Consider the following 24,963-nt stretch of genomic DNA (forward strand, 5'->3'; position numbering starts at 1 on the left):
CCGGCCCCCTCTCCGCGCTCCCCCTGGCGCGGGCGGCCGGGCGGGCGGGCGGGCTCCAGGCGGGCCGCGCTCGCAGCTCGCCGCGGTAGCTGCTCCGAGTCGTATTTCCACATTCCTGAACCCAGCCGAGTCCTTACCTGTTGAGCCGCGGTCTCCTTTAGACGGAATCTGTCTCGGCCTCCCTGGATTGGGGGTGGAGGGGCAGTGTGACCGAAGGGAGCGCGGCGCACCTCGCGGGGGTTATCCACGGTCGGTGGCTCCGGCCGAGCACCCCAGCACCTGCAGGCACCTGAGCCCCGCCGCGCTCCGGGCTCCTACTATGAGCCGCTCGCCGCTCCGAGGCCGGCCTCACCTTGGCCCTGGGAAGGCCAGTGACCAGACCTGTAGGAGGGGCGGGTTCCGGTACCTGGGAGACTGGCTTCCCAGGCGAGAGAAGCAAGACCTGAGAATCAGCCCCCTTTCCAGCCCTTCGCATCTCCGCCATCTTACAAGTGGAGAAACTGAGGCCCAGAAAGGGCCGGGACCAAGTCTGGTGGCCTCTGAGGCAGGGCTGGAAGTCCCCGTCCTAGCCTTATCCCTGCAGACCTGGGCAGGATTGTCTGCGGCTCCTGGTGGTTGTGTTTATTGTAAGTCTATGTGGGTAGGCTGTGTCCTGGGGTGTTTGTTTATGGAGGTGAGGGGTGCCAGCTTTGAGCCTACTGGGGGGTGGGGGTGGGGTGGGCAGGCCACTGCTTCCCCGACTCTCAGTGGCCTGGTGTGATCCTCCTGGGCTGCGGAGGGATCCACAGCCCTTCCGATGGAAGTTCCAGGCCTCCCTGCTACCTGACTCTAGCACAGAGGCCTTTGAGTTGAGCTCTTTACCAGCTCAGGTTTCAAATGCTGGCCACTCTTCCTAGCAGAAAGGTTCCAACAGGGGGCTCAGAAAGCGCCCCCCTCCAACACACACACATCCAACAAGTGCAAAAGATGTTAGAAGAAGGAGCTGGCTTCCTGCCCTACCTAGCCTGTCTGGGGTAGCTCCTGGGCTTGACCCCTGCACACCATCTTCCTCATCTCCCACTCCCTTCTGGAAGTGGGATTTCAGTTGTGGCTGTTCTAAACTGCATGGTGGCCAGTGATGAGTAGGGAATGGGTGAGTGAGACCCAGAGGGTCTCCTGTGAACCCAGCCTGAACTCCCAGGCACCTGTGTCCACTTCCCTCTAGGACTGGGCAAGCTTTCCTCTGAGTGGTTCTGGCTCTGCCCAGGAGCCCTGGAAGGGGAAATTCCTCTCCCTTCAGGAACCCTCCACTCCAGAGTTTCCAAAATGTGATCTCCAAAGAGCCCGTGGAAGTCAGATGCCCACCCTGAGACAGACTCTCTCTCTCTCTCTCTCTCTCTCTCTCTCTCTCTCTCTCTTCAATATTCAAAGGTTGTATTATTTTCATTGTGTAAATGTCAATTGCGTCTGAGCCACACAGATGACCATAATTACTTTTTTCTTCTTAGTTTTTTAGGTAGGAGAAGCTGGTGGGCCCATGTGTGACCTTAAAGATGGAGTGGAAGCTCAGTGGATTGAGAAGATCTGATGGTTTGGTGGAGACATCCCTCATCACTTTTGGCAGGTGCTTCAGTGAACCTTTTCCCGACGCAAGCCCCCTTTTCTCATCTGTGAAAATCAGCCCCCCTTAGGGCTGCTGGGGGGGTTAGTCCTGACAGAAGTGAGTGAAATACAGAGTGAACTACTGGGCCACCCACCAGTAAAGCCCTTCTTATCATTAATGACCCGGAGATCAAGGGTGTGGCAGCCACCCTGAGGATTCCTTCAAATGGTTTTCCCCAGAAGCTCAGGATCCCCACAGTTGGGATTTTAGAGTCATAAGAGTCCAACCCCCAAAATCAGATTTGATAGGCCTTGGGGGAGGGTCTGTATTTTTAGTCCCTGAGTCTACTGCTGCTGCTTCCTCGTGTGCACTGGGGTCTCCAGAAATTCATACGTGCACCTCACATACCAGCCCTCTCATAATCCCAGAACAGCCTTGGAGCCTCGGCAAGTTCCAAGCTCGATGGCATTGTTGAATCATAGTGCCTAGCCTAGGGTCCCTTCAGATGGAGTGGTTGTCTGGGAGGGGGCCAACTCAGGACAGAAAGCAGCCAGATTAGAAAACCAGGGTCACTGAGGTGCCAGGACAGCCCTGCCCTAGGTCTGTACCTGCTTTTGTGGTCAGCAGAAGCAGAGGCACAGAGGACACAAAGGAATGCAGAGTCCTCCTCTTGGAGTCCCAGGAGCTAGGAGATCCCTCTTCAAGACCACTGGCAGCTGTGTTGTACACAGTTCTTTCCTGATTGATGTTCCCTGCTCTGTGCCTTTCCCCACCTGACAGAGTCTACATGCCTACAGAAAGGTGTTCTGATACAGCCAGGCTCAGCACACAATAGGAGCTGTGACCCTAAGTCTGCTTCTGTGGTGAATCTCTCCCCACACCAACCAATTCCTTGGAGAAGAGCAAAAGACAAGGGGTGAAGATGCTGGAAGTGAGGGGCCTGTGTGATGCGAATAGTATGGGGGCTCCCAGTCTGTCTCCCCAAAGATGTACGGAATGGTTGGTGCAGGCACCAGCCTACCATCCCAGAGCAGGGCTGGGCCAGCTGCAACCAAAGTGACCCATAGCTAGTTTTCCCTATCAGGCTGCTTGCAGGCAGAGGCTCAGCACACAGACAATGCATCTGCGCTGCACACACCTGCACGCTCACACAGGCACATGCATGCACACACGAGCACACGTTGTTGAGCCCAGAGACTAAGAGGAGCATACGCCTCCCCGCGATCCCTCCAAGGTGTTTCTCCCCCTCTGACCCCAGGTGCGCTTTCAGTAGCGGCGTTTCTAGAGGAAGGTTGTGGCGAGGGTATCCTGGCCAAGGCAACTTGGGCAAACCCTGGGGGCGGCACCCGTCACAGGCTTTGGTCAACCTCCCCTTTAAAAAAACCCGCCCGCTGAGGAGGCGGATGTAAGGGCGGCCTGTCCAATGGCAGCTGCGCGCCTCGGGAGACTTGGAGACGTGAGCCGGAGTGAGCGACAGAGCTGGTTCGCACCGACAGACGGACGGAGGACCAGACAGCCACCCAGGCGCGCCCACGGTCCCCCGCCCGGCCCCCCACCCCGCACTCCAGCCCCAGCGCCCGCTGCCGCCCCAGATCCAGCACGATGCGCGGCCCTGGAGGCGGGACACGGGCGACTACTGTCCCCCGGCCCGCGAGCCCTGGCCCCTAGCGCCCAGCGCTGCTGCCCTGCATCAGGGAGGGCCGCGGAGACCCCAAGCCTCGGCAGGGGCAGGAGCCCTGCGGGTGAGGCCTGCCCAGCCCTGCCAGGCGCGCCAGCCCACCATGCTCCTCCTGTCGCCGCGGAGCGCGCTTCTCTCCGTCTATTGCCCGCAGATCTTTCTCCTCCTGTCCAGCGGCAGCTACCTGTGAGTGCCGCGGGCGGCGGGCAGGGTGGGCGGGAGGGGAGCCCCTGGCCATCACTGCTGGAGCAGGGAAGGCGGGGAACGCGGCCAGAGAGTCCTGGGCGGGGCGCTGGGTGTCCTGCGCGCACAGAAGCCTGGGGCCTTGGAATCACTTTGCTGCTCTAAGCCACAGAGGTAGAACACCTTGGGGACAGCGGCGGCAGTGAGACGTTCCGACTTGGGGATCAGAGACAGGGTGGCAGAGAGTGGCCCTAAGACCCTTGTAGACCAGGTTGTACGCACCGAGCGCGAGGGCCAGAGACTGCCAGTCCTAATCAGCAGGAGACCCTCTCCCCAGGCCACATTAACACACGCGGCGCGCAGGACCGTGCCACGCTAAGGAGCGCTGCACGCACACGCCCTCTGCCCAGCGCACACACCAGCACACACGTGCATGCTGCGCCCACCAGACAGCACCGGTGCTGTACCCCAAGTCTTTGCGGCAATTCGCGCCGTCCTGCCGAGACGCAAGTCCAACCCTTGCTCTGGCTGACTCCTCACCTGGAGGCGAGGAGGGCGCGCAGTGCGTGCGCGCGCGGTCACGAAGCACCCAGGTAGCAAGGCCAAGGGAGCGCGCGGAGCGCGGGCGCACGAGCCACGGGTCCGGTAGCGCCCACCGGGCCACGGGAAGGTCCGGGCAGGGCCCAGGGCGGCCCAGAGAGCCGAGCGGGCGCGTCCGCGCAGCGGTGGCTTCGCCCGATTCCTAATGGGACGCATATGCTCTGGCCTCCGATTTAAAAAGAAGTTTGATTTATGGAACCGCCGTTTGGGGGAATTTAAGCTGGATGCTACTGATTAAACCTCAGAGCCAGCGCTCCCTCCCCCTCTCCTCCCCTCCCCCGCCCCCTCCTTAACACGCGGGCCACGTCCGGGGTCGCCTACCGCGGCCAGAGGCGGCCGCCGGCTCCTTCCCGCTCCCTGCGCCGCCCCCTCCCCGCCTCGCGGCCGCAGGCCTGGTAAATCCCCCCCACCCCCACCCCACCCCCTTTTAATAAAGACGCGGCCAATTTCTCCTCCAGCCCCTAGGAAATTACTATCCTACCAGTTTTCCTTCTATAAATAGTCGCGCATCTTGAAACAAAAGTTCGCAACCGCAGCCAGATGCTGCGAGGCCCGCGGTTTCCCCGGCTGTGGAACATAATTACAAGGTCGGGGCAGAGGGAGCGCTCCAGGCCCGGCGGGCAGCCCTGGCTGCGGAGGCATCGCCTGGGGTGGGGAATGGCAACCTCCCGGGGCAGGGCGCAGGGCCCGGTGGGCACCGCCTGATCAGTGGGGACTCAGCCAGGAGAACCGTGCTTCTGTGTTCTTCCCTGAAATGTGTCAAGGAAGGGGCGCTTGGACTTCAGGCCTCTGGTTTTGCAGTTCGTGAGGCCTCCCCTTCCCCAGAATTCTGGCTTCTCAATCTTAAACCCTGCTGAAAAGCCGGCAGCTTCTCTGCCTGAGCAACCATATTTTGGGGCTGGCAGCTGAGGTTTGGTGTTCCTGGGGAGGTGTCCAGGAGGGGAGGCCAGGAGCTCACCCAGGGCAGGGGCAGTGGCGATGGGGGAGGAGGATTAAGAGTCTGAGAGGAGGGGAGGGCAAGAGTGGGGTCCCCCACAGCAGTTGCAGAGCTTTGTGGCAGATGGTGGCCAGTGTGCCTCTGGGGCTCCCAGTTTTCCTTGGGGGGCCGTTCCAGGTTTGTGGTGACCACCATCAGCACCCGCAGAGGCTTGCTCCTGACTACATTGCCAGCTTTGAGGGCTGAAGTTCTTTTAAGGGAACAGCTTCTCAGATGTTCCTGGGCCAGTGCTGGGGGCAACGGTGAGTAGTGTGGGACAGTAAGGCAGGACAGGCCCCTTTTTCCATCCCTAGCAGCTCCTGGCCAGTGCCAGTTCAGCTCTTGAACCATGAGGGATGAAGAAAAAGTGCAGATGTGACCCCTCACAAGCCGTGTTCCCCAGAGCCTGAGAGGTGTCAGAAGTAGCTTTGGGCTTTCCTCATCTTGTTGGGTATCACAGGGCTGGTGGAGTAAGATGCCCAGATGGGAGCCCAGCCTGGACAATGGAAATGAAAGGATGTGAGTAAGGCCTGGTTCAGGCATCCCTGTAGCAGACCTTGGCTAGGCAGCCAGTGCAGAAGAGGCCTTCCAGCTATGGAAGGTGATGGGGGTCAGTGTGAGGATCCCCCCTACCTCAGCACTGCAGGAATGTCCCAGAGGATGCCACAGCTAGGAGGGGTCCTGAGTAGAGGCTATGTTCTGTTCCAGAGAACTTTCCAGAAGGCATCCTATTGCTGGGATCACAGACATTGGTGAACAGTTGATCCTATCCCTTTCAACTGGGCTGTTCTCCCAGCTCCTGGTGCTCGGCTGTGGTCTGAACACAGTGAATCCCAGACACATGCCTGGGCCCCTGCCACTGATCGTGTTGGATGGGTGTGCTGGCCTGGAAGGGCCCTGAGCCCCCACCAGACACTGAGTGTAGCCCAGCTGTGAGGGGCAGCTCTGGGTAACTCTGGCCATCTCTATGCCTATATTGTCAGAGTGGGGACCCAGTTGGGGGGGGGTCAGCGAAGGCCCAAGGGAGGGCAGGTGGGGCCTGAAGAGTTTGTAGTGCTGGGTCAGCTGGCATGGGGGCCCAGCCCAGGCCTAGAGCCAGAACCAGGCTGGGCTACTGTAAGGGCAGGTCCCTTCCGGTCTTGACCTCCCTCTCCCAGATGTGGCGGTTGGCTGTGATGACGCCCCCCCCCACATGTCTTCCGGTACAGCCTGTCATGGTGACCGCCTGCTCTGGGGAGTCGAATGAGTCATGGCTGACAGGATGGTTACTCACCGACCACCTGGCTTGGGAGGGTGCAGAGGGTGCTCACCACTGTCCTGCCCAGGCCTCTTCCTGGCTCCTGCTGTGGCTTTGCCGGTGGTAACGACCACAATCTCAAAAGCCCTGTGGGCATGACCCCCAGTGGGGTGGGTGCTGAATCAGGCTGCTCCAGCGGTATCATGGTCCAGAGGGACAGTGTAGGTCACATGACTTCAGCATGGACAAGTCACCTATGGCCTGGGGGGTGGTATCTGTCCAGGTTGGGAGGCCTCTCTGGGCCTCCATCTCCCCATTAATCATACAGGACAGAAGTTCCATCCCCAAGGCTCAGGTCAGCCCAGGTGCCTCTAGAAAGCATGTGACACCCCATAGCACTGGCACAAGGCGTCAGAGATGGACGTCTGAGGACAGCTTAACTCTCAGGAAGCCACCCGACTGGAAGAGATGAATGGAGGCCCTGTAAACCACAGAAAACTACCCCAAACCCACTGTGCATGACAAGACTCACCAGCTGAGAAACAGGTGTGTTCTGCCTCCTTGGGCTTTGGCTATCAGGAGGCAGGAGAGTAGGTCCCTTTCTAACCTGGTTTTCCTGGAGGCCAATGGGCACACAGGTGACAAAACCTGGGTTCTCTTTCTGCCTCAGGGACAAGTGATGGAGATCTTGCAAACCTCACACGGTGACCTGGAGCACTCGGAAAAGCTGCAGGACCAGTGCTCAACTCAGATGCTGGTGTTCAGGGACAGTTCAGGAGACAGGTGGCTCTCCGGTATTAGGAGTGAGGAAGTTGGTGACACAGAGGGAGGTCCAGAGGGAGCACCAGTGCAGGAGGGAATATCGAGCTCTCTGGGTATCTTGGCTTCCTGTAGGTGAATCTAAACAAGGTTTTAAAGGATGGAGAGGAGTTTTGGTCAAACTAAACAAGATCATGGTAGAGACTCCTGAATGAGGGAACAGTGTGACTGTCAAACATCCACCCAAGGATAACTTCAGTATCTGAGGGCCAGACACAGTGCAGGGGGCCAGAGAGATGAGCCTTTCCTGAGGTCACCCAGGGTCTAGGTCCCCCGACTGTAGCCTTCACCTGGCTTTCTCTGGGGCGGTCCAGCCAGCTGTCAGAGGTGCAATAAGACAGGTGATCACCGTGAAGGGAAGTGACATTAAAGTACCACCCGCACGTTGTCTCCCAGGTGCCTCTGGGGCACAGTGGACACAGGTCTAGCAATCATGATTCCTGCCCCCCACCTCTCCACCTTCATTCTCCTCTGCCAAGTCTCACACTGACCTGGAAGGGAGGTAGACCAGGGTCATATTGTTGTGAGTGCCCTGGGGGACATGGAGCCCCTGCTAGGGTTTGCGCCAGTGTTCTGAGCATGGTGGTAGTGGGATCAGGTGGGGTGGGGGGCTTGTGTTTTGGACCCAGGCTACTTTTCAGCATAGGGTCAGGGAGAAGTGTCCAGAGCAGGGCCCCTCTTCATCTCTCAGGCAGGTGGACCGACCACAGCGGACTCCCTAGAGGCCTCCATTTTGTTCCACCCTGAGTCCGGCTGGGTTAGGGCTCAGCTCCCCTCCCAAGGGGACAAGAGGCAGGCGCCCTCCCTTGTCAGATGAAACCCCGGCCCAGGGCTCCCTCAGCCTGATGAAAGGGTCATTGTGTGGCGCAGGCCGCCCGCTGGCCAAGGACAAAACGGCCGTTTGTCCTCCCTCTTTGGTGTGGGGCTGGGGGCCTCCCCTCAGGCCGGCCAGTGGGTGGGGGTGGGTACAGGTGCGTTCCCTGCTCCCTCTCCTGCCTTGTCTTCCAGCTCAGCCTGCCCCTCCCCCAGTCTCTGCCCCCTCCCAGGGTTACCTTGTCCTTGAGTGTGGATCCCCAGGTTTGGACCAGCCTGGCTGCTGTCTGGGAGGCAGGGAGTCCCCTGGTCCTGGAGGCATACAAGCAGAAGGGTCTATTGAGTAAAGGAACCCAGCGTTCCAGGCCCTCTGAGTGAGCAGCCAGGTATGTGGTTGAAGCTGCTGGAGATGCAGGTGCTGAGGTGCCAAGGCAGCAGAGCGGTGGGTGGAGCCTGCAGGTGGTGCGTGGCCCAGGCTGGGAATGAGGGTGCTCAAGTTCTGTAGCCCCCAAGTGGCCATGGCAGCCTTAGACTGTGAAGCCTTCCAGGGACTGGAGCAAGGGTTAGGGGGAAGGCAGTCACCTAGCAAGCATCACCTAGGCATGTAGTTGCCAGAAGATGGGCCAGCACCCCCTAGGAGCCCCCATCAGAAGACAGGTGAGGACCTCCATCACCTTATAGAACCCCCTCCCCTAGTGCTCCCTGTTCCCAGCCCTCCTTCTGCTCAAAATTCCCAACTCTGAGTCCAGCTGAAGCTGCTGCAGGTAGAAAGGAGGAGCTGGGCCACAGGACAGGTGACATCTCAGCTTGCCACGGGGCATGAAACTGATTTCTAAAACCCTTTTAAGGCTGAGGTTGGTGCTGCACACTTACTGTTCCAACACTAAAGAGGCTGAGCCAGGAGAATCACGAGTTTGAGGCCAACCTGGGTTACATCCTAAAGCCCTGCCTCGAACAACAAAAGTCCTTAGAATGGGAATTTTTTGCAATGGATCACCTGTCCTGTTGACCCTTGACTGGAGACACAGGCCCTAGGATTCCCATTTCCACAAGGACCTATCTTGTGAGACTGGAGTGGGGTCTGCTGAGTCTGTTTCATCCCTGGCTGCCAGCACAGGCTAAGCTAAGCTATCTCCCGTCTAGGACTGTGAGGGTGAGAAGGTTAAGGGCAGGTGCGTCCCAGGTCAAGGGGCTGAACACAGATTTGAACCCAGGTCTGTGTGGCTCTGAGGCTCATGCTGCCTCACAGGACCTTGTGCTGGTGTGGTTTCCAGCCTCCAACCAATGCTGTTGCCTGTCTAATACACATTATATTTCACATGGGTTGGGAACTCAACTGAGGCAGCTTGGAATTGTCTGTAGACTGGGAGTTCCTGAGCCCTGGGTGAGGGCTTCCTCACCAACTTTGGGGCTGCCTCTTGCTTTAGGCTCTAATGGAAGATTGGGGGTTGGGGAAGAGGTCCTAGTCTGTCTTGGCTCTGCTCCAGTAGCTCTGAGGCCAGCTTGAACAGGGATAAAGGTAGGCCTAGCCAGCCAGTTTGTGACCTGGAGGCTTAGTGTATATTTGACGATAGGCTCTTGGACATGGCTGGGTCTAGATTTGTGGTGCCCTTCTGGATCTTGGTTTCCCCCAACTGAATGGTGGTTCCAGAACTCCATCTAGCTAGTCCCACCAGCATTCAGCTGCTTAGCTTGTCACATCCCTCCTGCCTGTCTTCCACAGAGTTTACGTAGAGACTTTCAATGCCCACAGTGGGGACCCTGACCACCTGTAGTAGGGGGTGAACCAGGAAAAGTTTCCAGAAGATGGTGATCTGGGGTAGCCTTCACCAGCCCGAGGAGCAGAGGTTGAAGCCGGGGATGAGGGCTGGATTGGAGGTTGGACACCTTCTGGGAGGCGAATCAGGTCTTCTCTGGGTGACTTCACTACCGGCAGGGAGTCCTGGGAATTTTTAGGTGCTATTGACCCTCTCCGGGAAGTAGACTTGCTTCCCTGCTGTCTCTATCATCTCTGGACCCCTCTGGACATCCTGTGTTCATGTGGACCGGGTTGTGCTATGAAAGGGGCTGGTTTCCAGCTACCACATATGCTCTTGTGGTCTGAAGTGCTGGTGTGGCGTCACCACGGACCAAGCAGGGCTGCCATCCCTTGGGTGGCCCTGCTGTGGAGTGGAGCACCAGGTCAGGCATGCCAGCCTCCCAGGGTGACCTTCTTGAGCCCTGGGCAATGGGATGGACCAAGGTGCCCCATGTTCTGGGCACAGTGCACCAAGAATGCCTGGGGCTGACGGGGCAGGCAGGTAGTGTGGAGCGAGCACTCGCCAGCGGCCGACAGCTCTAACCACTCTCAGTCCTGCAAGAGATACATAGCATGGGGGGCCCCAGGGGCACAATACTCACGATGGTCAGGCTGGGCTGCTGGTCATCAGCCAGGAGGAGTGCTTAGACCTCCATCCTGTCCTCCCTCAGAACTCTCCAGGCAGGTCCTGGTGCCGGGCAGCTCCCTCCAGACTGTGGCACCTGCAGTCGGGGGCTCCTGGCCCTGCCCTGAGGTTCTGTTTCCTTCTGGGCCATCAACTCCCTTTGAGGGAAGTTCTTATGCTCTAGCCCTGCCTGAGGGCTACTGGGGCGACCAGAAGTGCCTCATTTCCGAGCCCTCACAGAGCGATTGATGGGCAGCCAGGTCTTCGGCCTAGACTGACCCCTACCTTCCCCTGTGCCTTACTGGTGGGAATTCATGTAGGGAGGGGCAAGGCGGCCACAACCCAGTGGGAGATGCCAAGGAGGCAGAACCAGAGCACTTGGCTTTGTCTCTGCCAAGCAGCCTTGGACAAAATGCTGCCCTTCTCTGGGCCTCCTCTGGAACACGGGAATGATGAACTCCCAGCCAGGCTGACCACAGGGATTGAATGGCCCATTTCCCAAGGCATCCAAGCTGAGGCAGTAGGCTAGGGAGGCCATGGAGATCCAAGAGGGAGCAGTCTAGGACACTGGAGTGAGGAGAGGGACGAGAAGATCTCTGACCCAGCCTTAATGATGGCAGCTGGCAGGGATGGGTCTGGCCTGTAGCTGAGCTCACGCTGTCTGGGGTGCTGTGTGGCTCAGACAGGGCCCCGCCCTCTTGGAGCTCTGTTCCCCACCTGATCCTGGGTAGGAGCTCAGCCTTGCTCCGAGGTCTGCAGAGAGATGGCGACTTCTTGTTCTCCATGTGGGACTTGCTCCCCAAACTTACTGCTTAGTAGTCAGAAGTGCTGGCTCAGCTTTCCTGTGTTCAGACCCCCGAGCTGGCGGTGGGCCAGAGGGGCCTGCCAGCTCCCTCTCACCTGTTCCACCCACCTGTCCATCTGTCCTGAGATCTCAGACGGGTATGTTGGCCAGCTCGGTCCATAGGTTACCCATGTGTCCCATAGGCTAGACATTCAGGGTCACACTGGGTTAAGGGGTTCTCAGCCATATGAAGCCTTTAGTCAGTCCTGCAACCTCATCTCTGGGTGTGGGTTTCTCCATCTGTACTGTTCTGTGTCAGAGCTAAGGCCAGAGACAGGTCATCTCAGCTACTGTGCTCCCCAGGCCTGGCACAGATGGCCATGACAGGAGGAGAGGGAGAACTGAGCACCACTGAACGGACTTCTTGGAGAGGGAGAGGGAGGCACTGATCTGGGTGTGGAGTCCTGTTTGGATGCTGAGGGACAGGATGCCCCTCCCAGGGCAAAGATCTGGCCCACTGGGGCCAGAACCAACATGTTGTGATGGGCCTGACTGCCAGGAGAGGTCCAGAAGTTTCTGAGATTGGAGGTCAGTATCCTGAGGTTTGGGGATCACAGTGTCCCCCGTGAAGGCTCGGTGAATCCGGAAGCCCCTCAACCCCCTTTGCTCATTCCTCCTTGTGCCAACTTGTGGCCGTGGCTTGTGCATCTTCAGCAGCCCCAGCCTACCCAGGGCCTACTGCTCACCACCTGCTTTCTCCTCTCAAGGGTGGGGTCCCAGGATGCCCGGCTGGAATGTCAGCTATGTGGAAGGTGGGAGGGCATCAAGCAGAAGCTCTTTCCTGGGAGCACCACGGCGGCCAACTGAGGGGAGCAGTGGCCCGGAAAGATGGGAGCAAGCAGGTCCCGTGCTGGAGGTGAGGGGCTGCCCACAGGAGACCCAGCTGTAGGCAGACTGCTCTCCCTACTGACAGATGGGCAGACAGGCCCAGAGAGTCCAACAAGAGTCAGAGATTGAACAGAACTGCAACTCAGACCCCAAGCTACAGAGGCCCTCTTTAGGGCCCAGCCTCAGGTACCCTGTCTCCTTAGCCCCTCACTGTGTAGATAGGAAACTGAGGCCCGGGCAGGGCAGGAAGGGGCTCTAGGGTAACTGTCCTCAACAGAGCCCTGAGGGTGCCTGCCCTCAGCCCTCCCTGCCCTGGTGCCTCTAGGCCCTTTTGGGTCTTCCCAGTTGCTCTTTTCCCTCTGTAAGTTTCATCTGGCAAAGTTCACCCTGAGGAGCCGCTGTGGAGATGGGACCCTTTTGGTTCTTTGCTCTGTGTCAGGGCAGGCATGGGAACAGGTTGGATGGCCAGGCTGGACCTGCCATCTTGTACCCCCTCCAGGGTCTCATCTGAGTCCAGGTCAAGAGAGTGAGTGGCCATTTGACAAAGGAGCGCTGGATACCCTCTATTTTCAGATGAGAAAACTGAGGCTCAGAACAGCTCTGGGGCTATGGATGTAGCTCAGTTGGTAGAGTGCTTGCCTCATTTGCACAAAGCCCTGGGTTCAATACCCAGCACAGCATAAACCAGGTATGGTGGTGCCCACCTGTAGTTCCAGCCCTGGAGAGATGCAAGCAGGAAGATCAGAAGTTCAAGGTTGTCCTTGGCTACTTAGTGTGTTCCAGAGCAGCTTGGGCTGCAAAGAGGAGGAGGGGATGTCTGCCCTGCCCATGTTTCTGAGCTGGGGTCACCAGCAGCCAGAAGGAGGACCAAAGAGAGGACAGGTGGCCTGAAGGCATGGGGGCCTTTGTCATCTGCTGTGTCCCATTCTAACCAGTTCTGCCCTATTCTCTCTAAGTCTAGCCTACAGACCTGGCAAGGGGGCCTTGCTGTGCTTAGCTCTGGCTGGGATGAACCCTCCCTGGTCAGTTCCCTCTAGCCCAGAGCATAGCTAATATGTGGGTAGGAGTGGGGTCATTATCTGGGGGCTCAGACCAGTTTGCACCCAGAAAAACATTGCTGTCCCTACTTGCCAGGCAGGAACACCAAGGTCCCACTAGCCCTGCCTCCCACCGAGACCCCTAGAACCCTGTTGGGCTCCAGAGCCTGGGAAGAGCCCTCAGGGCCTTCTGTGGTTGGAGAAGCCCTGGCCACACCTGCCCACCCGAGGGGAGTGCTGGCGCCACCCTCCAGGGGATTTGTGGAGTTACTTCCTGGATGAGTGGACCCAGGCCCGCCTTCCTGGCCGATCATAGATAATTAGAACATTCTTCAGATATTTTGCCCGAGGATGCCCAAGGAGGAAGAATTACAAAGTGCCCTGGGCCAGGAGTGTGGGCTGGAGTTGCCAGGCAGCTGGGCAGCTGGCCGGGGCCAAGGCTGGGGGCTTGGAGGGAGTCTAGGCCAGCCCATCCCTACCTCCCAGAACTGGGACAGGGGCAGGAGAGCATGGTGGGGGAGGGTGTTCTTAGGACTAGTCAGGTGCCTGGCGATGGTGGAGATCCTTGCCCTGGGGAGTCCGCAGCTGGCAAAGGGCATAGCCTGCTGCAAATGGCCTTTGAACAAAACTGAGGGTCACACACTGAATCTGGGGGCCCCAAGAGTGTGGGGAAGGGGAAGTCAGAAGCGGACAAGGAGGAGTTTCCATAGTGGGAAGGCAGGTCTGAGAGTTGAGCACAGTGGGAGGGAGAAGACAGAGGCCCAATCCTGGTGCCATGGGGTAGGACTGAGAAGGAGGGCATTTCACAAGGCTATGGCTATGGCTGGGAGGGCAGGGGCAGGAAGGTAGGGCAGACTAGTACAGTGGAGACAGGGCTAGGCTGGGCCAGGATCTGGGGCAGATGAGGGTAGAATCAGAGGTCAGAGGGACCTGTCCTGGGGAAGTGCTTCTTAAGAGGAGCTTGCTTCCCTGGAGAGGGACGCCCATGTCCCCAGGCTCCTCTCCTGGCTGGGATGGTCTCAGTTCCGATTCTAGACTGTCCTTGGATCCTGCATTAGTCTTTCTTTGTCTTGGAGCAGGGCCAGCACTCTGTGATTCACCTTACAGAGGGGCTGCTCTGGCCCAGAAGCCTAGGGGCAGCACAAGGAACTAACTACCTGGTCTCCAGGAGAAAGGCTCAGTCTAGAGAGAAAGGAGAGCCGAGCAGGGGTCACTGCTTGGGGGAGGAGGGGTAAATGGCCCTCTGTGGTTCGAGATCTGTAGCAGAAAGGGGATTCTGGGGTAGAGGTGCCTAGCTCCATAGATCCTGGTGCCTGGCTCCTTGGCAGGAGGCTTCCTATGGGTAGAAATAGCTGCTCCATCTTTCACCTCTGCAACGACACCATTTCTTTCTGGCCAGTTAAGTGGAAAGGGGTGGTTTATCCTGTCACTAGCTGGCTGCCCTATCCTGGGGAGAATTCTTTTGGAATCGACTTATCCCATCATCCTTCACTCTGTCTCTCTCCAATGAGTGCTGGCCTCTCACACTAGGTCAGACTCTAGGCCTCAGGGACAGGGTGAATGACAAAGTGAATGGCAGGGTTTTCACTCACCTGTCTCCCAGGCTGAAGGAAGAGGACCTCACAGTGGCTGTGATCGGCCCTGCTGCACTGCCGGGGGCCCCACTACCTTGCTCTGTCAGTGCATGTGAGCCACAAGCCGGGTTACTGTCCTATAGGGGCCTCTGCTGCTGTGTGGAGATGCATCTGAGCCTCCTGCCTGCACGCCTACAGCCTGTCACGGGTCCCTCATCCATTCACTGGAGGAGTGCCTAGAGGGGGCAGGGATTGTTTGAGAGGGTCCTGGAGACTCCCCGCCAGCAGGGTACATGAGTGTGGGCTGTCCCTAATACCTTCAACCTCAGAGACAGACTTTGACTCTCCCAGTGGACAACTGACCACACCCTGCCCAACCCCTTGCCATCTTTGAGGGACAGGACAAGTTTGTCACCAGGAAGGGCTGTGGACAAAGCCTTGGCTGGTTGGAGAAGTGGAGAGCGTTGCAGTCCCTGCACCCTCCCTACCTGTTAGCAGAGCTATTGTGTAGGTGGTTGGGCCACTCGGGACCTCCAGGGAAATAATGCTAATTATTATCATCATTGCCTTTGGCCCCGGAAGCTTTGACATAGGAGCAGTAAGAGGACCTTGTGCCGATTCAGCGCACAGTAGGTATGCTCTGCCTCAAGCTCTGGAAACCTCAGCAGCATGAAGGATTTAGGTTAGACTCCTCCCTGCCTGGGTAGGCTTTGGAAGGCTTACTTCCCAAGGAAGCAGGGGTGTCCCCCACTGAGAGCACATCAAGGACAGGATGATTGTTCCTGGGCACAGGGGACACCCTTCCCCAGTGTGACTGTGAGTCCCAGCTCCCCAAGGATGCTGAAACTGGGGCACTTGGCAGAGTCCCCAGAGTGGGGCCTAACCTGGAGGAGGTATCTATCTGCCCCCCCCCCACTTGTGTAAACATGCACATACTGGCTGGACACAGGCACTGTCTCACCTCGATTCTTAGACCCGAGTGCTCTGGTCTTGGAGGGAGGGAAGAAGGAGAATTCCTCAGGTAGGCATGGGGACTGAGGTAAGAACTCATTGGTCCCAGAAGGGGGCTTGGCGTCAGGATCTTAGTGACCATGCTGTCCAGTGAATGTGGGGCAGGCATCTCTCAGGCCTGCTGGACAGCAATGGCCCACACAGAGAAAATGTCACCACAGGTCAGTTGCTGAGTGTGTGTCACAGTGCCGCCTCCTGCCTCCAGCTCAGCTGTGTGTCCAGGCTGCTTTCAGTCCCTTTAAAAAAATATTTTATTACTTTGACAGGGCATGGAGGTGCACACCTTTAATCCCAGCACTCAGGAGGTAGAGGCAGGCGGATTTCTGTGAGTTCAAGGCCAGCCTGGTCTACATAGTGAGTTCCAGGACAGCTGGGGCTACAGGGAGACCCTGTCTCAAAAAGACCAAAAAAATATTTTATCATTTTTATTTCATACGTAGGAGTGTTTCACCTGCATGTATGTAAGTGTGCCACATATGTGCAGTGGCCACAGAGATCAGAAGAGGGTGGTGTCAGATCATCTTGAACCAGAGTTACAAGCGGTTGTTGGCTGCCCTGTGGGTGTTGTGAAAAGAACCCGGGTCCTCTGAAAGAGCAGCCAGTGCTCTTAACCGCTCATCCATCTCTCTGGCCCCTCTCAGTCTCCTTTTACAGAGGAGGAAACTGAGACACAGAGTGGTTAGGGAATATGCCTGGGTACCTCTCTCCAACCGGGAAGAAGCAGGTTCAGCGTCCCCACAGAACTTGTCAGCACCAGAACTTGCAGTTCTAAGGCTGCATTAGACAGCTGTGCTCGGAAGGCCTGGTGTCTGTCACTGAGCTGGATTGGTGGACTCTGGCAGCTCCCCTGCAGAGCGGGGTTCTTGAGGGGTTGGGACCTGGTGAGACCCCACAGAGGCTGGCCTTAGAGGAGAGTATTTAGTCTTGTCAATGGGACCTCATCACTCAAAGGGAGACAACTCTGAGGTCATCTCCAAATTAGCAATTGTGTCTGGTCATGTAGACTGTGCTCCTGGTACCCTGTGATTCAAACACTGTGTGTGGGTGTGGGCAGAGCTGGGGTGTTAGACCGCCTGTTCCAGCAGCCCCACACATTGGTATATCCTTTTTCCATTGGGATCCTGTACATCTAGGGGCCTAGAAGTCTTATGCATTTAGTCCTCTGGCATGTCCACCTTCGGTCTCTGTGGACTTTCATTTAAATGGACTCAGGTGACTTGTGGGATTTTGTGTCTGGCTTCTTTCTCAAGGCAGAATGTTTTTGAGCTTTTTCCATATTGGGGCATGAATGTGTGCTTCATTCCTTTTTATTGCCAAATAATATTCCATGACAGGGATATACCACATTTTGTTTTCATCCAGTCATCTGTCAATAGTTGGGTTATTTCCGTCCTCTGCCTATTATGAATAGTGCTGCTAGAACATTTGTACAGAAGGTTTTGTTTCCACACCTGTCTTCAGTTCTTAAGGATCTATGCCAAGAAATGGAATTTCTGGGCAGCTCTGTTTGTGACTCTTAACTCTTTACCAAGCTGCTGCCCACAGTGGCTGTGTTGTGACTGGACCCCTACTCCTCCACCTCCTTGCCCACGGTGGGGTTTCAGCTTTTTGGCTTTGCTGGCACTGGTGGGTGTGCAGTGGTACCCTCTGGAAGCACAGTGAGTCTCTGCATGCTGCCTGCTACTCCCGTACCTTTGGGGAAAGATGTCAAGTTGTTTTCTAAAGCAGGCTGTTGGTTTTGGATGTAATTCTTGATGTCTACTTGTCTGTGAATTCATTTATTCACCCATTCTTTGGAAGCTAAAACCCCTCTCTTCCCCCAAGCAAGGCCCCCTTGGGCCCCAGAGCCAGCTAGGACTTGGCATTGTCCGTGGGGCACCTACCATTTAGGGTGTCATAGAAACAGTAACAGTAGGGGACTGAGGGATGCCACCTACACTCTCAGAACAAGTGCCCACTGTTACCTCCCATGACCTCAAAGCCTGAAGCTGGGAACAAGCAGGGCTCTGGCTGGGGGTTAGAAGGGGTCAGGTTTGCCAGACAGAACAAAGGAGGAGGGACAGCCTGCTAGCAGAGGGACCTGTGCACAAAGCCAAGGTAGATGGTGGAGTCAGAGGGAAACAGGTCACTGGGGCCAATACCAAAACCTGTAATCCTAGGCAGAGAACAGTGGAGAGCTATGGCTAGATGTTGAGCGGGGAGTGATGTGGTCAGATGTGGGTGGTAGGGGAGCTTCCTGGAGGTGGGAGAATAGGGCTGGGCCTACTGCAGTGATCTCTTGCTGCCCACCCCCACCCCCACCCTGTGCATCCTACATCCCCATAACATCCCCACAGTCTAGCCTGTTTGTCTGAGCTCTCTCCAGTAGGCAGTGGGGGCTTTGGGGTCTGCAGCCTGTTGGGGGAACTTGGAAACAGGGAGCGTCCTCTAGTTCTGGTACCCAAAATGACCACTCTACAGTAGTGGGAGTGCCTGGTGGAGTTCCCATAGTCTCCTTTCCCAGCTTGGCTTCCGAGGATCTACAATTACTTTGGGCTGGATTCTCCAGATTCCAATCCGCTCCCAGCCCCACCCGCCCAGATGCCCTTCCTCAACACCAGCCTGGGGCGGGTCCACCCCTTTGTGTCCTGGGAGACCCAGGGGGTGTCTTGGCCAGATTAGCAGGTGGGGCAGGCAGGCGGACCACAGAGATTGAGTGTCTGTAGCACGTGCTGGGGGTTCAGGCCACACGGGGACTGCCCAGCTGCCTAGGGTGTACAGTGGCCTGGAAAAACACAGAGTTTCTCAAAGACTAGTCATATGCAGCGGGCAGAGAAGGGTTCCCACCTCACTAAAGGCCCAGGGCCTGGTTGTCAGCTCTGAGGGGCTTGCAGGTCTCCCCTCCCTCCCTGCTTCTTTGATCCAGTTTGTTGTTTTAAAGCCAGATGCTTTTTTATTTTTTTAAACAGGATCTCATGTAACTCAGGCTGACCTCAAACTCTCTATGTACCTAAGGATGACCCTGAATTCTTGATCCTTCTGCCTCCGCCGTGTCTGGTATATGCAGTGCCGGGGATTGAACCCAAGACTCTCTGCATGATAGACCAGCACTCCACAAACTGAGAACCTCTGGAGTGCTGGAGTGTCACCGTGTCTGGTATATGCAGTGCCGTGGATTGAACCCAAGACTCTCTGCATGATAGACCAGCACTCCACAAACTGAGACCCAGCCCCAGTCACTGTTTAGAGACTGGCCCTCCTCTCCCTCCGTCTTCATGTTCTTCTGAGTACCTGAAGCCAACCCATCAGCACAATGGCTGTGGAAAATGGTTTAGCAATGCATCAGGAAGTTAGAGTCACTAGGTGATCCAGCAATTCCATTCCCAGGTGGGCAGGTGCCCCAAAGATTGAAAACAGGGACTCAAAGACAGGTGCTTGCATGCACACAGCCACATCCGAGAGGTGGAGCCAAGCCAGGTGTCTGTCCAAGGAAAGCTGATCAATAAGCCAGGGCTCGTTGTGCAACGGAATATTATTCAGCCTTTAAAAGGAACAGGGTGCTGACGCAGCTGTAAGATGGATGAGCTTTGAAAGCATTTCACCCAGTGAAAGGAATCAACCCAAAAGACCACATGTATTGTGAGATTCCATAGGCTGTCCAAGCAGGCAGCCCCGTGGGAACACAGACAGATGAGCGGCTGCCAGGGGCCGAGGGAGGAGGGACTGGGAGTACCTGCTCATGGGTACGGAGTTTCCTTTTGGGGTGTTGAGAAAAGCTTGGCGCTTGATAGAAGCAGTGGTCGTACAGCGGTGCATGTGCTAAAGGCCGCAAGGCCACAGGGCTGTACACTTTTAAATGGTTAATGCTATGTTATGTGAATTTCCCTCATTACCAAAACAAACAATGCTGATAATACTTCAGGCACAGACTGAGCTTGGCAGGAAGCTTCCTGCCTGGGAGTTGCAAGGAGTCATTACAAAGGCAGCCTGGGGCTTTAAGCCAAGCCCAGCACACAGTAGGTACTCACTCCCCATCCGCTCCTGTCTCCTCCCTGTGCACCCACTCATCCAGAATCCAGGGGTCCTTCTAGGTACACATCTGTGCCTGCCTGCTGGGAGCTGCAGGTGTCAACACCCACTTTCTGAATGTGAAACTGAGGCTCAGAGTGTCTTTCCAAGGCTGCATGTGAGTGAGAACTGGAGACAGCTCAGAAGGGACTGCCCAGGGGGTCTCACTGCCTCTCACTGTCTCCACAGAGCACTGTCATCCGTGGTAGCCCTGGGAGCCAACATCATCTGCAACAAGATTCCTGGCCTGGCCCCGCGGCAGCGTGCCATCTGCCAGAGCCGACCCGATGCCATCATCGTGATCGGGGAAGGGGCGCAGATGGGCATTGATGAGTGCCAGTATCAGTTCCGCTTTGGCCGCTGGAACTGCTCCGCCCTGGGCGAGAAGACCGTCTTCGGGCAAGAGCTCCGAGTAGGTAAGGGTGTCTCTGGGCCTGTGGGCCAGCCATCTAGGCCAGAGGGCAGGGGGCCAAATCACGTGCCCTCTACCAAAGGCCAAGCCAGACTGCCCACATGGCCTATGTACATGCACGATGGTCCTGGCTCTGGGCTGTGTGGTGGGACACAGTGAGCCATGTGGACAGGAGCCTAGGCTGGGGCATGACTGTCCAATGGAGTAGGCGACTTGTCTCTTTCTCTATGGTTCCTACCTGGAAGGCAAGGAGGATGGGGTGCTGACCATGAGGCTGCTGGGCATGGGATGAGAGGTGCAGCCAGCACAGAGAGGACCTGCTTCTGCTAAGCGACTCCAGCAGAGTGAACCTGTAGGATGCTTAGGTCTGATGAAGAAAGGGCAGGCCTCTGTTCAAAGACCGTGAACAACTACCAGGAGGGGTGGCAAGGTCCCTGCCGATGGCATAGTCCTTGGGGCACCTCCTTCCCTGGGGCAGGCTAACTGGAGCCCATTTCACACATAGGAGACTGAGGCTCAGAGAGGACCCCAGTAGAGGCCGGAGAGGCCTAAAGGAAATGTCTAGAAATGACCTGGATTCAAATCCAGTGGTGGATGCATCACTCAGGGCTACTGGGGGTCTTTGGTTCCTCACTCGTAGTATGAGCTCTGAAACAGCAGGCTCTTGTTGGGTGGGTCCCCAACACCTGCATGCACTAGGTGCTCAATAAATGCTGTGAGCTGCAGAGGACCAGGCACAGTGACTCTGGCTGCCCTCTAGGCTGTCTCCAGGTCAAATGGGAGAACAGTACCAGGCTTGCTGGCTGCCCAGCCTGTGGGCCCAGTGCATCCGTCCCACCCCAGAGGACTGCAGCTGCCCCAGGACCCACACTGGAGCCGAGCCGGCTCTACAGGGCTGTGAACACCAGCATGAGTCTGGGGGTGGTGCAAACCCCCTGGGGGGCCCCTTTGTGGTGAGCAGGCTGTGGGTGGCACCTAGTTCAGTCAAGAGCATGGCACCGCCTTCACCCTGGGGCTCCGCCACCCAAGTGCAGTTTCTTCTTCACTCCGGGTGCCAGGCCGGGGTGGGGGGGTGGAGGGCCTTAGTGGGCAGAGTCGTATGGCTGCCTACCCGCTTGCCTGGGTGCCATGTTTGGAGGCATCTGTGAGCGCCCTGACTCACAGTGAAGAAACAGACCTGGGGTGTTGTGAAGTCACCTGGGCAATCACCCAGCTTGCCCTGGGGGTGGACCCAGAGCCTGCCAATCAGCTGGCAATCAGCTTAAACCTCCAGAGAGGTGGGGGCTTGGACTGGAGATGCAGGGTATGGGACGCATGGCTGCCCTGAGCCCTTCCCCAGTGCCCTGGTGACTGTCTCTCTGTGCTGTCCTCTCAGGCCCAGCATTGCCCCCTCACCTGGAAGTGAGGGCTGTTGGTACCCACATACCACCTTTGGGGGACATCACAACTGCTCCTTGGGAAGCAGACTTGGGCCCACTAGTCACCAGGAGGAACACAGCTCTGCCCATAGGAGGGATGCCACTGAGGTAGGGCCACCCGGTGGGCCCCTCATGCCCCCCGCCTTGGGGAGCAACTGTTTGCACTGCCTGCTTCTGAGAGCACCCTTCATTGCTGCCTCAGGCACTGCTCCTGGGGGGAACCCTGGCACCCAGTGCTGCATTTGAGAAGCCCTTTGGCAAAGTTGCTTACACCCTGGCCCTCGGCCTGTCCCCTCCTCACAGCTCCCATCCAGGCCATTAGTAACCTCTGTGCTGTTGACTGTCCCCTTTGGCTTCCGGCCTGGCTCACTCGCCGAGGTTCCCTTCTGTCTCTGGCTTTTCCTTGCCCACCCCTGACTGAGGTTTGATGTACCCATAGGTACACACGGATGCCTCTCTCCAGTTTTAATAGACCCTTGTCAACTGCTGCTCCAAGTCCCACTGACCCTGGGTACCTTGGCTCTACTAGGTAGCATCTGACTTCTTAAATCTGTGCCCCCCCCAACCTGGCCACCTGCTGTCATCTCCACTGTTTGTGCCTCCACACTGCCCCTTGGTCCCTCTGGGGCTGCTTCTCTGGTCTCCCACTGAGGCTGTCACTGTACCCTCCCTTCACAGCCCCAGTCACCACGTCAAACAAAAGCCATGCTTTGACCCTCCCTTTCTGCTCTGTGGATAGACTGCCAACCTAGCACACCAAAGGACATGGGTTCGATGCCCCAGCATGTCCTAATTCAGGGTGCTGACACACAAGTCCGTCATCCCAGCCTATGCCAGCCGCAGGCCCACCTAGAATACATGAGGCCTTGTTTCAAATCCAATCCATGGCCTCACCAGAAAATACAAAGATTTCCGTTGCCCCAGAGTAAGAGCAAACCTCCTCCTGCAGCCATCTTCCAACCAGAGCCCAGCCACATCTGGTGTCTCTGTCTCCCCGCTGTCTTCCAGCCTCTTTTCTCAGCCTGGGAGGCACCTCCCTACTGCTGTACACCATAGCTCACCCTCACCCCTGGGGGCACATTTTTCACACCCTCACACTGGGTCAGCTTGTGCCTGTCCCTCATTCTCCCTGCCCCCGAGTAGGCAAGGCTTTCTGGAACCCAGCCTGGGTCTTGCTGCCCTGTAAGCCTCCCCGCGCACTCTCAGGAAGGGCAGCTCTGGCCACAAGCCGAGCTGGATGGAGCAGGAGCAGGAACCGCACAGGCTTTGCCTTTGAGAAGTTGCCTTCTCCAGTCTCAGCTTCCGGGAGTCAGGAGAACAGCGGGCTGTGTGTGAGCTGGGTGCCTGGGCACGCACGGGAGCCCGACCACGAGCTGGCAGGCGGCCGGGTGCTCGTGGGAGCAGCCGCTCAAGCAGGGCCAATTAATGATTGGCTGTAAGAGGGGTGATGGTCTGGAGAGTGGGAAAGCCTCCTTCAGGCCTTGCCCGTGACCTTGGACCGGGCCTAGAACTTAAATGCTGAAGGGAACCCCTTAGAGAGGCAAAACAGCAGCCTTTGCAAAGCTCCACTCCCTCCAACACCATGCAGCAGCTCACATACCTCCAGGCCAGGGTGCTCAGTGCGCCCATGATGACCCCTCATCAGGCACGTTGAAGGTACCAGCTGCTCTGCTCCCTTTAGACGGCCAAGGCCCTCTAGGCCTCTTACTGCTGATGTGGTCTCCCCATGCTTGGCATTCTCCACCCCCTGGCCACCTGAGCCCGTCCCAGGACTGTTTTCATGAGGTGCCAGTGGGGCTGGTAGCTCAGGGCCCTCCTGACTTGTCTCTCCCATTGATTTAGAATGAATTCGGTGAGTGTGTCATAGGTGCAGCCCAGCTCTGCCCTGAGATGGGGAAAGGGACATAGGAGAGGCTTGCGAGTCAGGGTACTTATATATTTAGGGTGCAGCCTGGTAGAAATTTGGGGTCCTAACATGTCTGAGAATTGCTGATAGTCACTGTAATCAAGTCAGGATTTTCAGTGAAGCGGGGGCAGGGAAAGATATCCAGGTGGAAAGAGCAGCATGTGCCAAGGACCTGAGGCCAGGAAGCAGAGAGAGGTTTCCTGAAAGGGCAGGTGCTTTGTGAGGCAAGGTGGGGTGGGGGATGGGAGACTTAAGGCTGGAAAGGAGGAGGGAAAGGGCTCAGAGGGTCTAAATGGTTCTGAGCAAACAGTCTTCCCTCTGAGCATGCATGATCCCCCAGTCATGTCCCCAGCCCCTCATGAGCCCAGAGCCCCCAACCCACTAGCCTAGTGTGGACCATGGCTTGCACAGGCCCCCAGCTCCAGCCGTGCCAGGGCATGCAGGATCCTACCTGTCATGTGCTGGTCTCAGACATGACCAAGCATAAGGGCCACCCCTAATCTCAACTCACGTGAGCAGCCCAGGGCTGCGTCGCAGCTGTCATCCTGTTGGCTTTGTGGGTGAGCTGTGTGTGGAAACAGCGTCACTATAGCCCCAGGCCCACCGGTGAGCACAGCAGGGGAGGCAGCCAAGGCCTTTGGGGAGGTAGACGGATTTATCTTGGGCTTCTGAGAAGTGAGGGGGACTCAGGGGAGGAGGGTGGATCCTGGGCACATGCTTCTGCTGCGCTCCCTGGGCTTTGCAAGCAGGCCTCTGTAGAGCAAGGAGGATTGTCCTAGGAAGGACACTGGTTGCTCTGGCCTCCTGGTGGCCATGGGTCTCTGCTGTGGGCAGGGACAGCATTAAAGTCAGGTGTGCTTACACTGTAGCGTCAGACATCAGACGGAGAAGACTCCAAAGGGAGCGGAACATTTCTTTAACGGTCTTCGTTTTTGGCTTATAGAATGATGTTATTTTGAAATAGCAGCTGAATAAATGTCGCCCACATTTGCATCACCTGGTTATTCCCACTTTTCTTTATGTGACCGCTGGGAAGTCTCAGAAGACACCTATGGCTTGCTTGAGATTTCTGTTGGCTGGTATTGGTCTCAAAAGAGGTGGGAGTGACCTGGGTCACCTGTCTAGGGCAGAAGGGACATTTGAACCCAAGCTGATGGACTTTTCCCATAGTACTATGTGTTGTGGGCAGTCTGGAGGTAGAGGTCACCAACCAGTTGCTTCCTGGGACAGCACAGAGGAAGGAGACCACTGTCAGTCCCTGTGCTGGTTCAGCCTGCATGTACTGAGCACCTGCAGCATGCCATGCCAGGTTTATGCCAGGGCACAGAGTGACCAGGCAGGATGAGGCAGTGCTAGAGGGGCCCTGGCCCCAGGTGCAAGCATTGGGAATCACGGTCCCAGTCATCCCCAGTGTCATCACGGTCAACCAGGGCAGTAGACAAGATATTTCTGAGGCTAAGGATCCTGGTTGCCAGGACCTTAGGGGACAGGTGGGAGTTTGAAGGTCAGTCACTAAGCCCAGCACTGGCTCAGGGCATCATGGGACCCCAGGCTGCTGGTTGGGTTCCTTCCCCT

General features: G+C 57.1%; 1 protein-coding gene across 2 annotated transcripts in view; it reads left to right on the plus strand.

The window, feature by feature from the left end:
- The window catches only part of Wnt7b (Wnt family member 7B), a 44,360-nt gene that overhangs the window by 1,077 nt on the left and 18,320 nt on the right, over positions 1-24,963 (plus strand). Inside the window, exons 1-2 of one of the 2 annotated variants that reach the window (XM_008844686.2) lie at positions 3,012-3,446; positions 19,842-20,068. In XM_008844686.2, the coding sequence (XP_008842908.1) occupies positions 3,364-3,446; positions 19,842-20,068 (310 nt within the window). In that variant the 5' untranslated portion in view covers positions 3,012-3,363. Of the gene's footprint in view, positions 1-3,011; positions 3,447-19,841; positions 20,069-24,963 lie in introns of those variants that run through there. The other variant, XM_008844687.2, reaches the window with a different exon arrangement.

Source organism: Nannospalax galili, unplaced genomic scaffold (genome assembly GCF_000622305.1).
Source record: "Nannospalax galili isolate Female #2095 unplaced genomic scaffold, S.galili_v1.0 scaffold180, whole genome shotgun sequence".
Lineage (NCBI taxonomy): Eukaryota > Metazoa > Chordata > Mammalia > Rodentia > Spalacidae > Nannospalax > Nannospalax galili.